Genomic DNA, 17,577 nt, shown 5'->3' with positions numbered 1-17,577 from the left:
CATACTTAAGTGCTTCTCTGAGCTACAGCCTAAGTGAAGCATTTGGCATGCCATTGAGGTTGCTTTTTGTGATGCTCAAGGTCCTTTTTGTGGTGCAATGAACCTTTAAACCTGCCACAATATTTTATACACAGTTTGAAAAGCATTTTATTAACTTAGTTGTTTTCAAATCATGACTGGTATTAGACGGAGGTCAGACATGGTACAATGGGAAACAAAACTAACAGCAGGGGAAAACCTGGGCTGTGTCTTCTCTCACCCATCCAGGGTTTGCTTTGGATGGAGAAAACATTTCATACAGTGTTTTCCCTTTCCTATTCAACTTCATAGTCTTTCTTCACTTAATTTTTCGCTTGTTATATGCAAGACACCTTAGAAATTTGTATGAGATGAGATATAGACTGGTCCCAAATGTACCTTTGCCAAATGTTTTTTTCAATTCAGAGTTTTGAAAACCAAGGTTTTCTTATTGTAGTGAAATACTTTCTGCCCTACTGTATTTCAAAATGAGCTCATATACTACTGAACTTTTATCAAAATCTGTGGATATGTGTGGACTGGCCCAAAGAAAGCAGAGGAAAGAATGGGGAGCCTCAGGACATTTTGACTGTGTGAAGGTTGGGGGATTTGGGTTGGTGTTAGTGTTCCTTTTGTAAATAAAAGATGTGATATGATAATCAGCTGGCACCCTCCTGTGCTTGCTTAGCGCACAGAGTGGTCCTGACACCTTATTAAAGTCAGTGTTAATCGCCAGATGCTTTGAGTTCCTGATCGTTACGCCTATGAATGTTGATGGTATTTTAAGCTGCTGGTTACTTAGTGTTTGCATTTAGTCTTTCTCTGCTCTTGGCTTTGGACATTCACAATTAAAATGTATGTCATGTAATAGATTCACAATTTTTTTTTTTTAAATGTTATAGCCTCCTCCATAAGTTTCATGGACACATGCAGTTTTGAACTTGAAAATATATGTGGCATGATTCAAAGTTCAGATGACAACAGTGATTGGCAGCGTTTGTCTCAGGTTCCTGCTGGGCCAAATACTGATCACACTAATATGGGAGAATGTGAAGGTATGAGAAAAAATTGTTCTTATCTCTCTGGGGAGTATTTTCTGCAGAGGCATGTGAGTTGACTTTGATCTTGGCCTTGTTCTCTGTTTATTTGTTGTCAAATTACAGATTATTTTTTAACTAAGCAACATAAATCTACATACTTTGGGGCATCATGTGATATGTTTGATTTTCTGCTAATTTGAGAAGACTGAATGTCCTTACCTCTTGATCTGTTTTCGAGTCTTAGTGTCACATCCTGATACAAGAACTATATAAAATGTGCTAACCTATGGTACAAGCACACCAGAAAGACTGCTGCTTTTCTGAGTAATTGCTTGGTAGGTCTTTGGAAAGGATTGGGATTTAGGAATTATGTATATTACCAGAGCTCAGGTGAACAATTAATTGAGAATATAGCCAGTTGTTTCTGAACCTGTCAGAGGAAACTTCTTCAGCTCAGGAGCTTAAACCAGTCCTCCAGAGAGAGAGTCAACTGTGAATTACTGGCACTGAGTAAAGAGTAAAAGCCCGTGCTTTTGAGAACAAATTGCTAGAGACAGCCAAATGAGGAAAAAAGTTGCAAGGAGAGCAGTTCTGCCTATGGGGAATGTGAACAGATAATGGTCCTCAGTCTGCAAATTCATACAGGATCTACCTTACCCTGGCTCGGCCATGTCTCTTAGCATTACAACACAGCATTAAGAATACCAGTACACTGGGAAAATTTTATTTTCTCTCTCCTTCCTCTGCCATTCATTTCTCTTGACTTTTGACAGATTCTGGCTACTTCATGCATTTCAACACCAGTGCTGGAGCAGAGGGAAGCACAGCTATCCTGGAGAGCCGAATTCTGTATCCCAAAAGGGGCTTTCAGTGCTTACAATTCTATTTCTATAACAGCGGTCATGAAAGCAACCGGCTGTATGTCTGGGTCAGGGAGTATACTTCAGCCCATCCGAATGGTACTTTGAGACTCATTGAAGAGATAAAAGGTATGGAATAAAATTGCATTTTGGTTTAATCTATGCTCCAGCACCTTTTCAGTGTACTGGGGGAGGGAGGAGAAAATATTGTAGCAAAGTGACTCATGTCCTAGCATTATTCTTTGGCTTCTTCTCTATGTAATTGATTCTCTGCTGGTGAAATTATACTTGGTGGATCCTCAGTCAGCTGTTTTCCTGTAATATAATCGATTACCACGAATTACAAACTCTTGCATTATCAAGATAATTTTCTCACCAAAATAGCTAAAATTCCATGAGCAGTCATTTTAACTGTTCTAGAATTGCTGGTCTCAATAGCAACAGATGAAGTTGCTCATTAAAGTAAATTACAATAAACAAGAAAGTAATAGTAAAGAAATGGAAAGTGAAAGTGCCCTGGAATACCTAACATGCCAGTTTAAAGAAGATAAGTAAGATTTAACTTAATTTAAAACCTTGTTTAAAAAGTACTTAAATGAAATATATGGGCAGCAGATCACGATTTGAGCTGTAGTCTGAAGAAAATTAAGTTCTTGAGGTTTTAGGAGCCTATGACCTACAGAATGAGCAACTGAGGTCAGTCAATGGACAAGAGCTCTTTAAGCTAGAATTGCCAAAGTCACCTTATAATCAGATACTTTCTCAAATATTTAACTATTACTTGGTCTCCATTACAGCTATGACTAGTTCAGTCTTCTGGTTACATAAGGGTCTGAGCAAGTTCTTTTACTAAACAGGTATCAAGTCCACTCTTCTGCCCCTTTTTGTCCCTTTAGGCTCAACTGCTGCTGGTGCCTGTTTTTCTTTTCTGTTTTCCACTCTTTTCTTCAAGCTAATGCTTTCATCATTCCTGTGTACCATCAGGAATCCTTAGTGTAAGTGTCAGGACTGCTGAAGCAGGTGTAGATTTCAGATCAGTCTGAGCCCTCCAGACTCTTTCAAACTCTACTTTGAAGCCAAGATTAATTTCTCCACACTTCAGCATTCTTCATAAATCCTTTTTCATGTATATTAGGTCCCATTTCCCATTCCTGCTTTCTCAAGTCCGTAAGTTCCTTTTAAGTCTCTGATCTCGTAAATATCCCCAAATGGGCACCCTCCTTTGAAAATCTCTCGTAAAATTTTCAGGAATGGTTTAAGATAATGTTTTCCCCCTAGCTGTTTCAGTTCTCTCACCAATGTGGTCGATGAACTGGAGAAACAGTGACACTGCAGCCCTTTCCAGCCATCACCTGGTACCCTGGCTGAGCTGCTCATGGCTTTGCACTGAACCACCATGCTCGAGGGGCTGACGGACAAGCCCTGAACCCTTTCTGCTGGTCTATGGCAGCTGTGGCTGCCTTCAGCTAGGAGCAGGGGAGGCTGTGGGGCTGGGACATTTTACAGCACAGTAGCTGATCTGCTCATTGAACACAAGTCAGAAACCCCAGTCTTGCATATAATCTGTGCAGTTCAAAACCCTTTCATTCATGCAGAAAGCAGTTTAATGGAAAACAGTGGGGTGCTTCTGTTCTTGTTTCTCAGTTTATTTTTTTCCCTCCTAATTATAACGGTAATGAAAAATGGCAAGAAATTAAGACTCATATCTGAGATCCATTGTGTTGTGTTTAGAATCGTTAGGAGAGTGAAGCATGATTTCTGTACCTGGGATTGGCACTGCTTATTCCATAAATGCAGCTGAAAGTCTGGTCTACTGCACAGGTTAACATAAATCAGACAGCAAAGGAAACTGTTTTGTTGCACATGCTATTAACAAAGGATGGCCTACTTTCATCTGCCTTACAAGGCCCCTGTGCAGAGGTCTTTGCATTTGTGTTAGCTGCTTTTGGAGTTAAATGGAATTTTCCAGTGCAGGCACTTTTGGATGCAGCACCAGTCTCACAGTGAGGTTTTATCACATGAAGTAGGTTTTGCAAATGACTGGCTTTAATTTGAACTTAGTACCATTAATCATTTGATGGGTGAACAGTGCTTCTGCATAGGCAAATTTCCAACAAGCCATTTAAACATACAAAAACAACCGTGTGAACCAATCTTGTCATTCTGGGCTCCCAGGTTCCTCTGTGGCACTTTTTTGTTGAGACATGTTGTTATTCAGTAACTTGAATATACCTTGTTATGATTTTTTTTCTTTTTAATAATACAGGTGACAGCCATCTTTGTGCATTTAATTATCACAACATTTGGACTAATTTAATGCACGGTTCTTTAAAAATATAAAAGAAAAACAGCCTTAAAATCCATGAACACTGTTTTCACTCAAATTAAAGAGCTGTTATGCATACTAAATCAGTTGAAAAATTGAATTCAGAAAATATGATCTTGCATTCAAAAAGTAACACCCACCAGAGAAATATTCCATCACATCAGTGCCAGTGGAACAGAGAAATTCTTACATAGTGTTGGCATAGGGTCTGTAGACCTGTCCTGTGTAGTGTTTGACTTTACTTCTTACTCGGAAATCTCTACCCTTATTTTTCAGGTTCACCTGTGAGTTCTTGGCAGCTCCATCATGTCTCTTTGAATATCACATGTAAATTCCGGGTTGTGTTTCAAGGTGTGAGAGGAAGTGGCTTATCAGACGGAGGCCTCTCTGTTGATGACATCAACTTATCAGAAACTCAGTGTCCCCACCACGTCTGGCATATCAGAAATTTCACACATCTCCTCAACACAAGTCCAGCAGGGACAGCAGGAAAAATATACAGCCCACCTTTTTACTCTAGTAAAGGATATGCTTTTCAGGTCAGCTTGTATATAAACGGTACCACCGATAACCCATTTAATTTAGCAATGTACTTGCACTTGATTTCTGGAGCAAATGACGATCAGTTGCAATGGCCCTGTGCATGGCAGCAAGGTACAGTGATTCTGCTTGACCAGCATCCTGATATTCGTCAACGGATGTCAAACCAAAGAAGCATAACAACAGACCCCCTGAAATTATCAGGTTAGTTAAAATCAGATGTGCTATTAAGTACATTTGAAACACAGCCAAAAGAAAAGGAGTCAAATTTTCTCTTTGTGTAAATCAGTGCTGTTTTTTCAGCTTCTGGAGTGTTTCATTTGTTTGCAGCAACAATATAATTGATCCACAAACAAGAAAAAATAAAATATAGAAGTAGGTTAAGTGGGGACCTGGGCTTTCAAAGTTGATTTGCATAAGAAACAGGTGGATGATCCACTCCTAAAATTTCTTTCATATGCTCTGTGAAGATGCATTTATATGTGCTTTAATGGGAATGGAAGTTTTCCAGAAGGCTTGAAAAGAAAAATACTGAATTAACAATAAACACAGTTCATACCAGATAAAAGTGCAACTAGGAAACAAATCCCTGCCCTCATAAATGGTACAGCAAATCTCCAGATGGACAAAGTACTGATTCATATTACATAATCTGTACTCGTTCAAGGTGTGAGAAGATAAGGACCAATGGTCCACAGTAACTTGGAAAGGAGGCAGTTGAACTAAAGATGTAACCCTGAGACATGGTAAAAAGAGATATTAAAGAAAACCCCCATATGCATCATTGGATAGAGATTGGATTTAAGCCATAATAACTTTCTGTGTTGATGTAACAGTTTTGCCAAAAGAAACCACCTCCACCACTGAACGAGCTTCCTGAGCTTTCAGATTGTAATATTAGTGAAGAAAGGAAGGCACAAAAATGTCTACTTGACAGTATTATTTTAAAATTTTTATGATTTATGTTCATTTTTCTATGACACTGTATGTTAAAACAAAGCATGTAAACTAGAAAGACTAAATGTCCTCTCTGTAAATGAAAGATGCACGACACCAGGTTCTCCATGGGTGGTTCACATTTTCCCTGTGCTCTCTGCTGTTATGGCCATAGTGCTTAGCCCTTTTCCTTCCCTGACCCTGTGGACATGCAGTCTGTTTGCACTCTGCTCCTTCTCCCTTCCCTAATTGAATCAGATATTTCTAATAGCTTCAGATTCCCAAGGGAAGCTTTGTAACTCCTACCCTTTCTCTAACCATCAGAGGTAACAGGCAGTTTCTTCTCCCTCTGCCAGATATTTTCATAGACAATCAGGCTCAGCTTTGAGATTTAGAACAGGGTCTTATGGAAGGAACATCAGTCGCCTGTGACCATTCAGGTTGTTCAAGTACCCTTTGCTCTACATCCACATTAACAGATTTTTATTTTTTTTTTGAGAAGCACTGAATTAATTAATTTTACAGTTGATTCATATGCTACTCATCTTCTTGCCCACCACAGTTTAAAAGAACTAAAAAGAGAATACAACAGGTTTTCAACTAGCTCTCCACTAACCTCGTCTCCAGCAGGTTCTTTTCTCAATACCTCAAGCTAAACCAAGCCTTTGAAGATCTCTGTTGTTTTGTGCATCTCATTAGCGTGGAATCTCAGGCAAAAAACCCCCTGCAAATATTGTAGGCAGATTCAGCATTGCTCCTACTCCTTGAGTTTCAGGTAATCTATTGTCTTCTCCATATTCATGATATCCCTGAGCAGTTAAGCAGAAGCAGGCAAAGTAGGACACAGTGTGTCTTGGTTGTTGAGAGGGGCCTCAGTACTACTTTGCAGCAGAGATTATTTGAGAAGGAAAGGACCCTATTTAGAAAGAAATTCACAGTGGTTCCACACTCACATGAAGTTAATTTTTTTCCCCAGCTTCCTCATCAGCTTATTTTTGGGATAGACCAGATAAAGTGGGATCCACAGCATCTTTTCCCAATGGAACTACATTCATGAGGGGTCCAGGAAGTGGAACGAGTTCATTTTTGACTCATCAGAGACTTAGAAGCCGCAACTTTATTAAAGAAGATGGTGTTTATATTCTTATAACAATGGAAGGTATGTAAACATAGCTGATATTCTTTACAATACACTAAACATGGAATGGCACATACTAAGTCACTAGTGCTACAGATATAAATACATGTGATACTTTGCACAAGAGCAGGGAACTACGCATGTATCTGAAGTCAGGTCATATATCTGAATAAATTGTGGATAGGTACATGCATAGTCTAATTCCTTTATCTCATGTGGAGATGTATAACACGATGCTAGTTCTGTGCAAATTATTTTGAATAGAGTACTTAGAATAAAATTGTCTGTTTCTGAAAAAACCCTAGAGGATATTTCCAAAATACATCATGCTTCCTAAAGGTAAAAAAGACTATTTATCTGACTATTCTACCTGTGGACAGGCTTTTTGCTCTTTACTATTAGAACTCACCATTAGAATAAGAGGTAGAATAACATGAAATAAAGATCTTATTTCCTGTGTTTTTATCATGCAGATATATCACATCTACTGTCAACTCAGCCAAGTGCTTCACCCACTTCTGTTATAAACACACCCAGTGCCACCACCACCAAACCTACCTCTAACACCACTGCCACCACCAAGCCCACCACCGCCACGACCACCAAGCCTACCACTATGTCTACCACCACCACAACACCCATCACAACAGCTTCTGTCACCCTGACTGAAAAGCCAGAGGTTCCAGGTTTCTGTCCAGACAACTCTTGTGAAAATGATGGTGTCTGCATTATCGTACATGGAGCACCGGTGTGCAGGTAACTGCCTTCACTCACTCTCAAATGCAGTTTTAGGGTGAATAATGGAAGTTTCTAGTAGAATAAATCTTTATTCCTAATGAAAGGAAAGACAGACTATAGCTGATTTAAGGCAAATATTCCCAATTGCTACTGCGAGACTAAAGCTTATGACCAGTTTGGGCAACAAAGCTCCTAACTTCAGCATTTGACCATTTTGAAGTACTTTGCTTGACTTCCCTGTAAATTGTATTTTAAACGTGTTTATAATTTTCAGTGATGTTATAAAATGGACTGTGCATCTCCTTAGAAGTCCCTGCAGCAACATTTAGAAGAGTTAAATATAAATGCAGTTGAAACAAAAGAGCATTCATATCAGTAGAAAAGATGTTTAATAGTTTGCAGGCAAGAGGCAGCATAGATATTATTTTAGAATTTGTTTCAGAAATATCATGTAGTGCAAATTATAACCATGAATTACTTAAGTGTAGTTGCTTGCTTTTGAAAGCAGCAATGAAAGCTGAGGACTAAAAATGTTGTTTGCCCTGCAAGGAAATGAATATCAACTTTTATTTAATTCTCTGTGGATACATTTGTGTAACCCACCTGACTCATTAGCATTGTCCCAGCTCTCAAACAAGCTCTAAGGCTGAAGATGGTAACCTTATGTGATGCTGTGCCAGGGCAGGTAGATTGGAGGAATGCTGTGAGGCAAACATCTAAATCCTGAGAGTAACAAGGGTCAGGAATACTCATTAAATGTTATATCTCCCCATTTAGAAACATTTTAAAAAACAATTCTTGTGCAACCCATCAGAAGCAGGTCACCAATATGAGTAAATGTCAAGAAGCTGTTCCAAGAAGACAAAAAAATGTTGTGCTGATTGTTATGCTTGATTTCAAAATTATGGAAAGAGAACATTTATTTTCTGACAGCTCTGGACTGTTTGAAGCTCTAGTGGCTATGTGAACTATTTTCCATCCTAGAGAAGTGTGTGACCAGCAGTCAGTTTCCAGTCCAATTTCCTACTGGGAAACGAGGGGGAATGCGATACAGAACTCTGAGCTGGATCACGTGAAGTCCCCCAATAGTCAGTGTCTTTGCAGCACACTGCCAACAGACTAATTTTGAGGGTTGAGGGTAGTTCTGAATAAATGGCTTAGGAGCTAGAAAAACGATACATAAGGAACAACCAGGGTGAGAAATGTAGGGGCAGGTGTGCACTCAGCAGTACTGCACAGCTGTTTTTTTTTTTTCAGTTGGATCATTGGGACCCTCATGTGCTCCCCATAAAATGTTTCGCAGCTGGTTGTGATGCTGGATAAGGTGAAGGAATCGAGGCCTGGAGGTTGTTTTTAGTTGTAAAACCAGACAACTGCTAGGATGTCAATTTCTTTTCTTACCTTCTTCTTGGGGGAGGGCAGAGCCAGCTCATACAAGTTCTTTACATTTGAAAATAAGCCCCTTCTGGCAAGGAGGAGGTCTGATCAGAACATACCACATCTACCAGTGGAGAAGCACCAAGCAGGGAAAGGAGAATGTGGTGGGAACACGTTCAGCTAGCTCAGTTCTTGAACTGAGGAGTTCCTGCATCAAAGTTTTGGTTCAGCTGCTATCTGGTCAGAGATGCCTTGAGAGTCCAGCTTGTGTGTGGTCTCCATCTCATTTATCTCACAGATTTGAATTGATGCATAAGGTGAGCTGAGAAATAAAAAAAAAACACCAAAGGAAATGTGAGGAAACAGGAGGATGAAGTTTTCTGGAGGGTGGTAAATGTGGCTTGATTGGATAAAAATAGCAGTTAAAAGCTTCTGGACCAGTTGCCACAGGAGCTGATTCAACTCCTTCCTATAAAGTCTTTTCTAGATTGACTGAGGGAAGAAGGTAGAAGGGCTTTGTGTAAAAGCTGAGCATGACAAAAGGCAGAACTGCATTAGGGTATGAGGCTAATTAGTTATAGCACAAGCAAATATTACATGGCACTGGTCCTATTGACTGCTATCAGTTTCGTGGAGCAGCAAGTGAGTTTTTTATCAACAGAAGTGCTATAAACTTCAAGGAAAAGGAAGCAGATAAGTGAACTGAGTGATCCAGAGGGCCTCTCTATTGGTAGCGAAAGATGACCATTCTGTAGCAGCAGCAGCATTCTATAGATCAGCTGCAGCCAAGCGTTAAGCAGTCAAAAGTATCAGGACGGTGCTTGGGTTTCCTGCATAGACTCTCTCTGAAGATGTGACCTGTAAAAGAGTGGGAAGCTGAAAGAAGCACTCCAGATGTGTAAGGACAGTGAGCCACTCAAGACAACTTTAAAATAGAAGTCCATTTTAAGATAACTTCATTGTGCTTTGGGTTATATATAGAAACAGTGCATCAGAGATGCTGTTTTTCTTAAGTAGATGTTTTCATGCCTTTAATCTTTAGGGGATAGCACACATTTGTTCTTTTACTTTCTAGATGTCCAGCAGGTGACAACTGGTGGTACATGGGAGAAAAGTGCGAAAGGAAAGGCTCAACTGAAGAAAATACTATAATAGCTGTTTCTTCAACCATAACTGTATTTGTTGTAATGCTTATTGTCACTATCACAACTGCAGTGTGCCTTAAAAAGAAATACAGCCAAGGAAAGGAAACTGGGGAGAGCCTGACTTTAGAAGAAGTAAGTATTTTGCCTCTTTCAACATACATATATATACACATATATATAAAACACACACACATATTTATCTATATTTACTAAAAAGTAAACAATCAAATTTAGTAAGAAGTAAATTGGAAGATGTTACATTTTTGAAGTCTGAAGACACCAGCTTAGGAATTAAAGAGCTCCATTAAGTGCTACTAATTTATCAAAGACCAAAAAATCAATACATTCAAAATCTCTTCTCCACCACCCCCGCAACTCTTACTGCCCTGATGGCAGTCTACATTGAGTGGGAGAGTGTAAACAAAGGAGCTAATTTTCAGTTTGTTAACTAAACTGTGTTTTCCACTTAGTGGACTTGTATTTCATCTATTTTACTGCATTTTCTACTGAAGATCTCTCCTTAAAACAACTGAATATGGTGCTAAAACCCCCAACCCAAAATGCTGAAACAAAAAGCAAATCTAAAAATTAGTTTCCCTATGCAATGGCCATTTTTTATGCAAGGAACAAAGTAGCCATGGAAATCATGGCTTAGGGAGAGGTAAAAGAAGACAGCAGATTAAAACTATCTGAACGGCTGGATCAGAAAGCCCATGTAGTGAATAGCACTGGCATTTGGGCAGGTTTTGGTAGAAAATTTCATAAAGTCTGAGGCACATGGACTCTTAGTTTAAATAGAGACTTAAACTTGGAAATGGCAACAGTGATGTAGCTTAGAGGGACTCACAAGGCACAGGAGAAGTTTTTTAAGCAAATAGAATAGGAATGGCTTTCCAGACAGCAGAGTTCCATTTTTAATTTTGTACTAATATTCTTTGTGTGATATCCTGTTGAGGTGCAGTACTTCTGTGCAATACCAAATACTTGACACTGTTACTTTATGGCCCTCCAATATATAATTTTGGTTTCTTTGCAAGTAACACTCTTACATTATACACATTTTTCCCTTCCCTACACACTTATAAGATGTGGGTTTGTTTATTTGTTTGTTTTTTCTCCCTGCATTTAGAATAAAACATCCTTTTGAAGGTAATGCAAACAAGCATCAAAGTCACAAGATGAACGTCACTGGAAAACCACAACTGCGTCATCGTTCTTTCTATTACTTTTATCTCAACCACCATGATAAAGGTTTGTAAAGTCTGGAAAATAATTCATCATCTGGATAAAATACTATGCTAAAGTCAGCGAAGTGTCTGACAGTGCTGTGTATCTCCATGCAACGGAGAAAAATGGAAATATGTTGTGTGACATGCCTGCCCAGTCCTTCAAGTCTACCTGAATATGAAGAAAACATGTAAAACTGCATCCTGAGTTTCAATCAACACAGTAAAGTCTAGGTTTGCTACCTTATCATGATACAGACATCTTTAATAAAAGGGAGCTGGACCCTGTAATCATGGGTTACCCAGCTGTTCTGAGTCCTGCAACAGCTGTCAGTCAGTAATGTCAGGGTACATGCAGTGTGGGAGTGTCTGGTTCATTAAGTTATTTAGTTGTGATCTATTCACTATAAAAGAAATAACAACTAATGAGGAAAGTGATAAATTAACCACACAGACACACAAACATTAATGAGGAAGTCACAATAGAGACGATAATGAGGACCCAGAATGCTTCAGCTGCTGATTGATGGTCCATTAAAGGAACTACTCAGGCAGAGCCTTCAAGAATGTCAACCTGAATTTTTAACTGATAGGAAGGGGGAAACATGATTAACGTGAGTATTATGGGAAAATTGAGGCTCCTTGGGATATGAGCTATCAGAAGAGGTTTGTGGACTTAAGTAAAAATGACGATGGGATGTTTAGGGGAAGGGCCCAAGGATCCAAAGAAAAGGGAAGGATCACAGTGACTCAGAGAGGAACTCATGTGGGAAAAGGGTGCCAGCAACTGGAGAGACAGACCTGTAAAAGAGATCTGTGTGCCAACAACCAGAGGAGACCACAGGTCTTAGGACTTGTGGGCCTGGGTACTAGCCCATGGAGGGACTAGCATGCAAGAGTCTGTGTGCCAGTAACTGGTGAAACTGTGAGCTGAGGGACTGGGGTGCATGTGCGTTGTATGTGTGTTGAAGGTCCAAGTGCGAGCAACTGGAGGAGAGGCCAAGGGCACCAGGGCTGTAGGTTTGGGTGGCAGCAGCTGGGAGCGATCAGGTTGTATGGGGATGTGTAAGAGGTCTAAGTGCTGGCAGCTGGGAAGACCTGGGTGTATACATATTTCTTCAGTGATTTTATTTCTCTGTGCGTGTATGTATAATTCACTAGCAAACCTCAAGATGGACTAGCTGATGAGTTGGAAGAAACATTTCCACATCTGGAGGACACAGTCTGAGCCAGTGGCTGGGGTAAGGGAGCTCAGGATCCAGGCATGGATATTAGGTAAACTGAGAGTTCATGCTAATATTCAAGGGATCTGTGATTGTGGGAATGCTTATGCAATGAGTCTGTGAGCGTGTGCATCTGTTTCACTAGCAAGCATCACAGTGCTCTATCTGGCAAGTAGGAGGTGACTTGCATACCAGTTAAAGGACCCCAGGTCCAGCCGTGGACATGAAACGCATTTAGAGGCCATGCTAACATTCAAGGGGACTGTGAATGTGGCTGAGTTTATGATGAGGACACATGTTTTCACCAGAGAACCTCCCTTCTGATCAGCTGGAGGGGAGGAAGAGGACAGGGCTGTCTGCACTTGTGTGTGTTTGGGTAGTGTTATAGGTGGGTGGTGCTACCCGCACAGCTCTGTGTGTGCAGCAGCCTGTGCACTAGGGACCTCTGTGTGCCTGTGTGCGTGTCTCTTGGATACACACTAAACCTTGCTACAGGCCAGACCTGCAAACAGGTTTCATGCTGCACCCTTGGGACTGGGATGTACAGATCACCTGGGACCGTTCCTGGCTGGGCATGTTGGCTGGGGAGGAAGGATCCCAGGGGTGCTAGATTTGGTGGCTCTCTTAACGCCCTTGACAAGCTGGGCTACAATTCAGTGGGATTTGGAGAAGAGAGTAGTGCATGGAAATAAAAGGGCCAGAGGAAGCAATGTATACTTCCCTGAGGGTACTTTGCAGAGAGGGATGGCAGTCACCATGGGCACAGATCATCACATTTTCAGTGTTTTGGAAGGGAGCTGCAAGAGGCAGGAATGCCAGTAACAGAAATGTCAGGTCACGCCAGATGGTTTGTTGACTGGTATGTTAATATGTTCACGTTTAAAGGTCAGCAGCTACTTTGATTCCCTGGAATGGATGTTGATGATCTTAACATTTGCCATGCAATTTGTTCTAACTCTGGGCCAGAGCAGTTCAAATGTATGGAAATTTGATGAGGGAACTAGCCTTCCTCTGAACACTACTGCATGGGACAAAGCAACAAATGTGTATGCTTCTGTACCAACATTACATATCTACTCCTCCTCTGATTTATATTCTCTGAAGTGTAGTTATATTTAAAGCATTCATAGCTGGTTTTATTAGCTTTTGTTGGAACCCAAAGATTCATGGAAACAGCCAGCCAAAATTAACAAAGATTTGTCAGAGCTAACAAACATCCTGGATAGGAAGATACCCTACTATAGCTGTCTTAAAATAACTTCCCTATTTTGACATGTCTTCATCAGCAGTTTTCATGCAAATAATTGAAGGCGCATTTGGAGGATTAAGATATGCACATAGATTTACATGGAGTTAAGAAGACACAAATGAGACTGTTCATAAATTCGACTCTGGCTAAAATACGTAACATTATAAACAGTAGGCATTTCATAATTTCAAATGTGAACTACCAGATTTATGACTGCAGAGATTGTTTATATTTTTTGAAATCCAGATTACATGAAATGGCATAAATACCCGTGCTTTCATCAGAAGACAGCTTAATACACCGAGCAATTTATTACAATATATTGTGCAAAATACAAATTCCATAAGGTATATCGTGAAACGGTAAAATTCCATGGGGAAAACCTTTAAGCTTCTACTTACTAATTTCAAACATGAATCAGTGAAGAGTACAACTTAAAACTGAATCTCCTGGTCAGCGAGCATGAACAACTCACTTTTCAGTGGTGAGCAGATTCCATAGTGCCAAAAGAGACTGAGGTTTTATTAATGTCATTAACCGACCTAAAAATACTCAAGAGAAAAATACATTGTTTTCAATGTGCAATGCAGAAAAAATTACTTGGGAAGTCCAGCATCAGATTCAATATTGCCCTTTATTGTCTATCACAGAAGTTACATGACTAGCTCAAGTTCCTGAAAAAATACATTTTTCTTAAAAAGCTGTAGCACAACTGACTTACAGTGATGTTATTTTTCTGTGAAGAAAGGAGGTGAGAGATTAAAAGTACACATGTGGTTTAGGAAATGAAGCATTTCAACTGGACTGCTGTTCTTTATGACTAGATGCTTTACTTGGATTTGTAATTTAACTGGTTAGAGTTGCAATGCCTCAGTAATGGTCATCTCTTGTGAAAACAGTAATGAAAATTCACCAGCCCAGGTCCTACGGTTTTCCTCTGGAGCTGACTTCCCTGCTTTACAAAGACTTTTCCTACATGGTTATTAGGACTGCATCTATTATTTTTAATGAAATAGCTTAATTTTGGAGACATACATTTGACACATTTACAGATTTCATCACAGATCAGACACTGCATTGGTCAGTCAAAGAGCCATACGTGGGGTTGAAGCCTGGGTGTTTACTTTCCTAAAGCAGATTTATTCACAGAAAGGTTTACTAAAAATCTTTAATGTAAATGTCTCTGTGTGAAATAACTGAGATATTAATATTACAGTAAAAGCCACCAGCATTAAATCTGCACCAAGTTCTACTTTTCTTTCCCTTCCTTCTCACACTGTGGTGATTCAGCTTAAAATTTGCAACAAGGATTTGCTTTGCCTGCACCCCTGGTCAGGCGCATTCCACTCTCTTCAGATCAGGACTAGTGTAAAAAGCCTATTATTTGGTTCCTACAATGTGCAGAACAAGGGCTTGAGCTGTGGATGTTGACTTCTCAGGTCGACTGCCCTGCTCCTGTTCCCCATTCAAAGGGTTTCTGCTGGTACCTGGTGACCTCCCCCCCCCTAGCAAAGACCCAGGTTTAAGTGAACGTTGTCTTTTCTGCTCCTCCCTTTCTGGGCTTTGGACTAGCTGTACAGCTGGACCCAGCAGAGTATGTGCACATTGTATTTAGAGCTGTGTGCATGACTCATTCCCCACTGCTGAGTCTATCAGGAGTCACAGCATGAGCTTAAAAATAAAATAAAATAACCCCAATATTCAAGTTAGTGGCTCAGGTTTGGAGTAAAAAAAAAAAAAAAAAAAGAAAAGGTAGGCTGTTTTTCTAGCTACTTAGCAGTCTTTCTTCAGGAATCTCAGCATTGCAGAAAATCTTTTAGGCATGCTACCTAATATCTATGCTAAACAGTATACACAGCTTCATATTCCTGATATAGGCAAACTAGACCAATTTCATTGCTATTTGCATCACACGGATCAGCTCACTCGGTCTAGCTTTTGCACAAGTAGCAAATAACTGAATCATAATGTTTAATAGTCTGGCTGGCACTGCATTGTCTAAATGCAAAAAAAAGGGACTGATCCTAGACACTAGCTCTCTTTCTGCAGCTAAGCATGTCAGGTGTCTTGTACCACTCACACTGGGCAGACACAGTTCCAGGGTGCAGGGCAGGAGGCATGAGCTGTCATTTTTTTCAGGCACAGATCAGAATAAAGTGGTATTTCTCCATATTTTTTTTTTTTGTCACAGCTCTCATTTTCCACTGTTATTCGAGCTCAGGGGCTTTTGCTAAGACACAGATGCCACATGTCAGTTAACGTACCTTTGATTCTCTTAAATAGTTTCTTAATTCTTCTGTCTACTTGGACTGCATTTTCAAGCTATCATCTTCAGTGCCAGTAGTACAGATAGTCATGTCTCAAAAGAAGAAGATAACCACCAAATAAGCTTCTTTTTCTGAAAATTCAGTTGCTGTTTCTCAAATGTAGAGTTGTTGCTTAGAGACTTTTGTAGTATTTGATGCAGTAATGGCAAAATATCTGTACTTTGCTCTGTGTTATGAAGCTGTTAAATTAAATAGATGGTGATCTCATTTTCCCACATCTTTCAACTACATACATCATAATTTATTACAAAAGACAGCTCTAACATCAAGTTTTAATGATTTGTTTTGTGCAAGAAGATTATGAATTTTTTGCAGCAGACAGATTCTCTGTAGCTGTTCTCCCTGTCCTCTCCTCTTTCTGAGCATCAACAGAACAAACGGGGAAAAAAACCCCAACGACCATATCAATTTAGATAGATCACTCCTCCTTCCTCCTACTTCCAAATTAATAATTTTCTAGAGTGCAAATGTATCAGTCTCCTTTATGTTAAGTTTCTTCAAAAACTATCACCAATGTCACCTTTTCCTGTTTTTTTAATGGAATTTTTTTTTCTCTCCCCACCCACCCATCCCCAGTCAAAGTTTATTACCTACACCATGTACGCTATAACTGGTGTCATAAAGGTTGCAGACAGGTTTACATTCCAGTTTTCATTTTAATTTGCTCACGAGTTCCTAAACTCCTTCCACTTGAGATGAAACTGTCCATTCTTGATGTCTGCCTTTGACTTCACCTACTGTAAAAATAAAATAGCATCAAGGAAGCTTCACTTGAATGTCTGGAACTTAAAAGAACAAAATCAAACCTCATTGTTTCCCAAGGCTGCAATGCTTAATCCTACAATACATAAACATGATTGCTCTTCCAGTGCAATACTCATGGGAAAAAAAGATTGTGTGCTCTTTATCAGATTTGAACCTTACCTCTAAACAATTTGATGGAACATTTTGATTAACTTAATGGTAGCACTTCTGCTTAGCAGTTATTAATGGGTAACTAGACCCAGCCATCTTGTTCTGCTAGAGCTCTGCATATGTGCATTTGCCCTTGATTATTATTTTTTTAACACCATCTGCATCCACGCAGTCTATGCTACAAAAAGCCAGTCAAATCTTGTCAGTAGCCTGTCTGCCTCTTCATCTGTGATTGCTTTTTTTCTTCATGCTCCTCATCGTGTTGTGGACACTTGGGTTTGGAAGCAGCTTTCACTCAGGTAAATGATGTTTGCCTGCTCAGAACAGAGCATTGGAAATTACATAAAATAGCATTGCAACTTCAGTTTAGTTTATTAAGTAACTAGTAAACTTAATAAAATACTAGCTTATTAAGTTGTTTAATAAACTTTGCTTATTAACTCTGGTAGGAGTCTCTGTTGCTCCTTAGAAGAGTCAGGTTTCATTCTGGGTGCTACTTTCATGCCTTTGTCACCAGAA

The 17,577-nt window shown here is 39.7% G+C and overlaps 1 protein-coding gene across 1 annotated transcript in view; it reads left to right on the top strand.

The window, feature by feature from the left end:
- Nucleotides 1-16,672, top strand: part of MEP1B (meprin A subunit beta) — a 32,482-nt gene extending 15,810 nt beyond the window's left edge. The window contains exons 9-15 of the mRNA XM_027805867.2: nt 921-1,073; nt 1,832-2,047; nt 4,521-4,988; nt 6,697-6,879; nt 7,332-7,614; nt 10,049-10,250; nt 11,248-16,672. Of these exons, the coding sequence (XP_027661668.2) occupies nt 921-1,073; nt 1,832-2,047; nt 4,521-4,988; nt 6,697-6,879; nt 7,332-7,614; nt 10,049-10,250; nt 11,248-11,265 (1,523 nt within the window). The 3' untranslated portion in view covers nt 11,266-16,672. The remainder of the gene's footprint in view (nt 1-920; nt 1,074-1,831; nt 2,048-4,520; nt 4,989-6,696; nt 6,880-7,331; nt 7,615-10,048; nt 10,251-11,247) is intronic.
- The last annotated feature ends 905 nt before the right edge of the window (nt 16,673-17,577 follow it).

Source organism: Falco cherrug, chromosome 3, assembly GCF_023634085.1.
Source record: "Falco cherrug isolate bFalChe1 chromosome 3, bFalChe1.pri, whole genome shotgun sequence".
NCBI classification, from domain to species: domain Eukaryota; kingdom Metazoa; phylum Chordata; class Aves; order Falconiformes; family Falconidae; genus Falco; species Falco cherrug.
The sequence above is the reverse complement of the archived record's forward strand: the minus strand, read 5'-3'. Positions and strand labels throughout refer to the sequence as shown.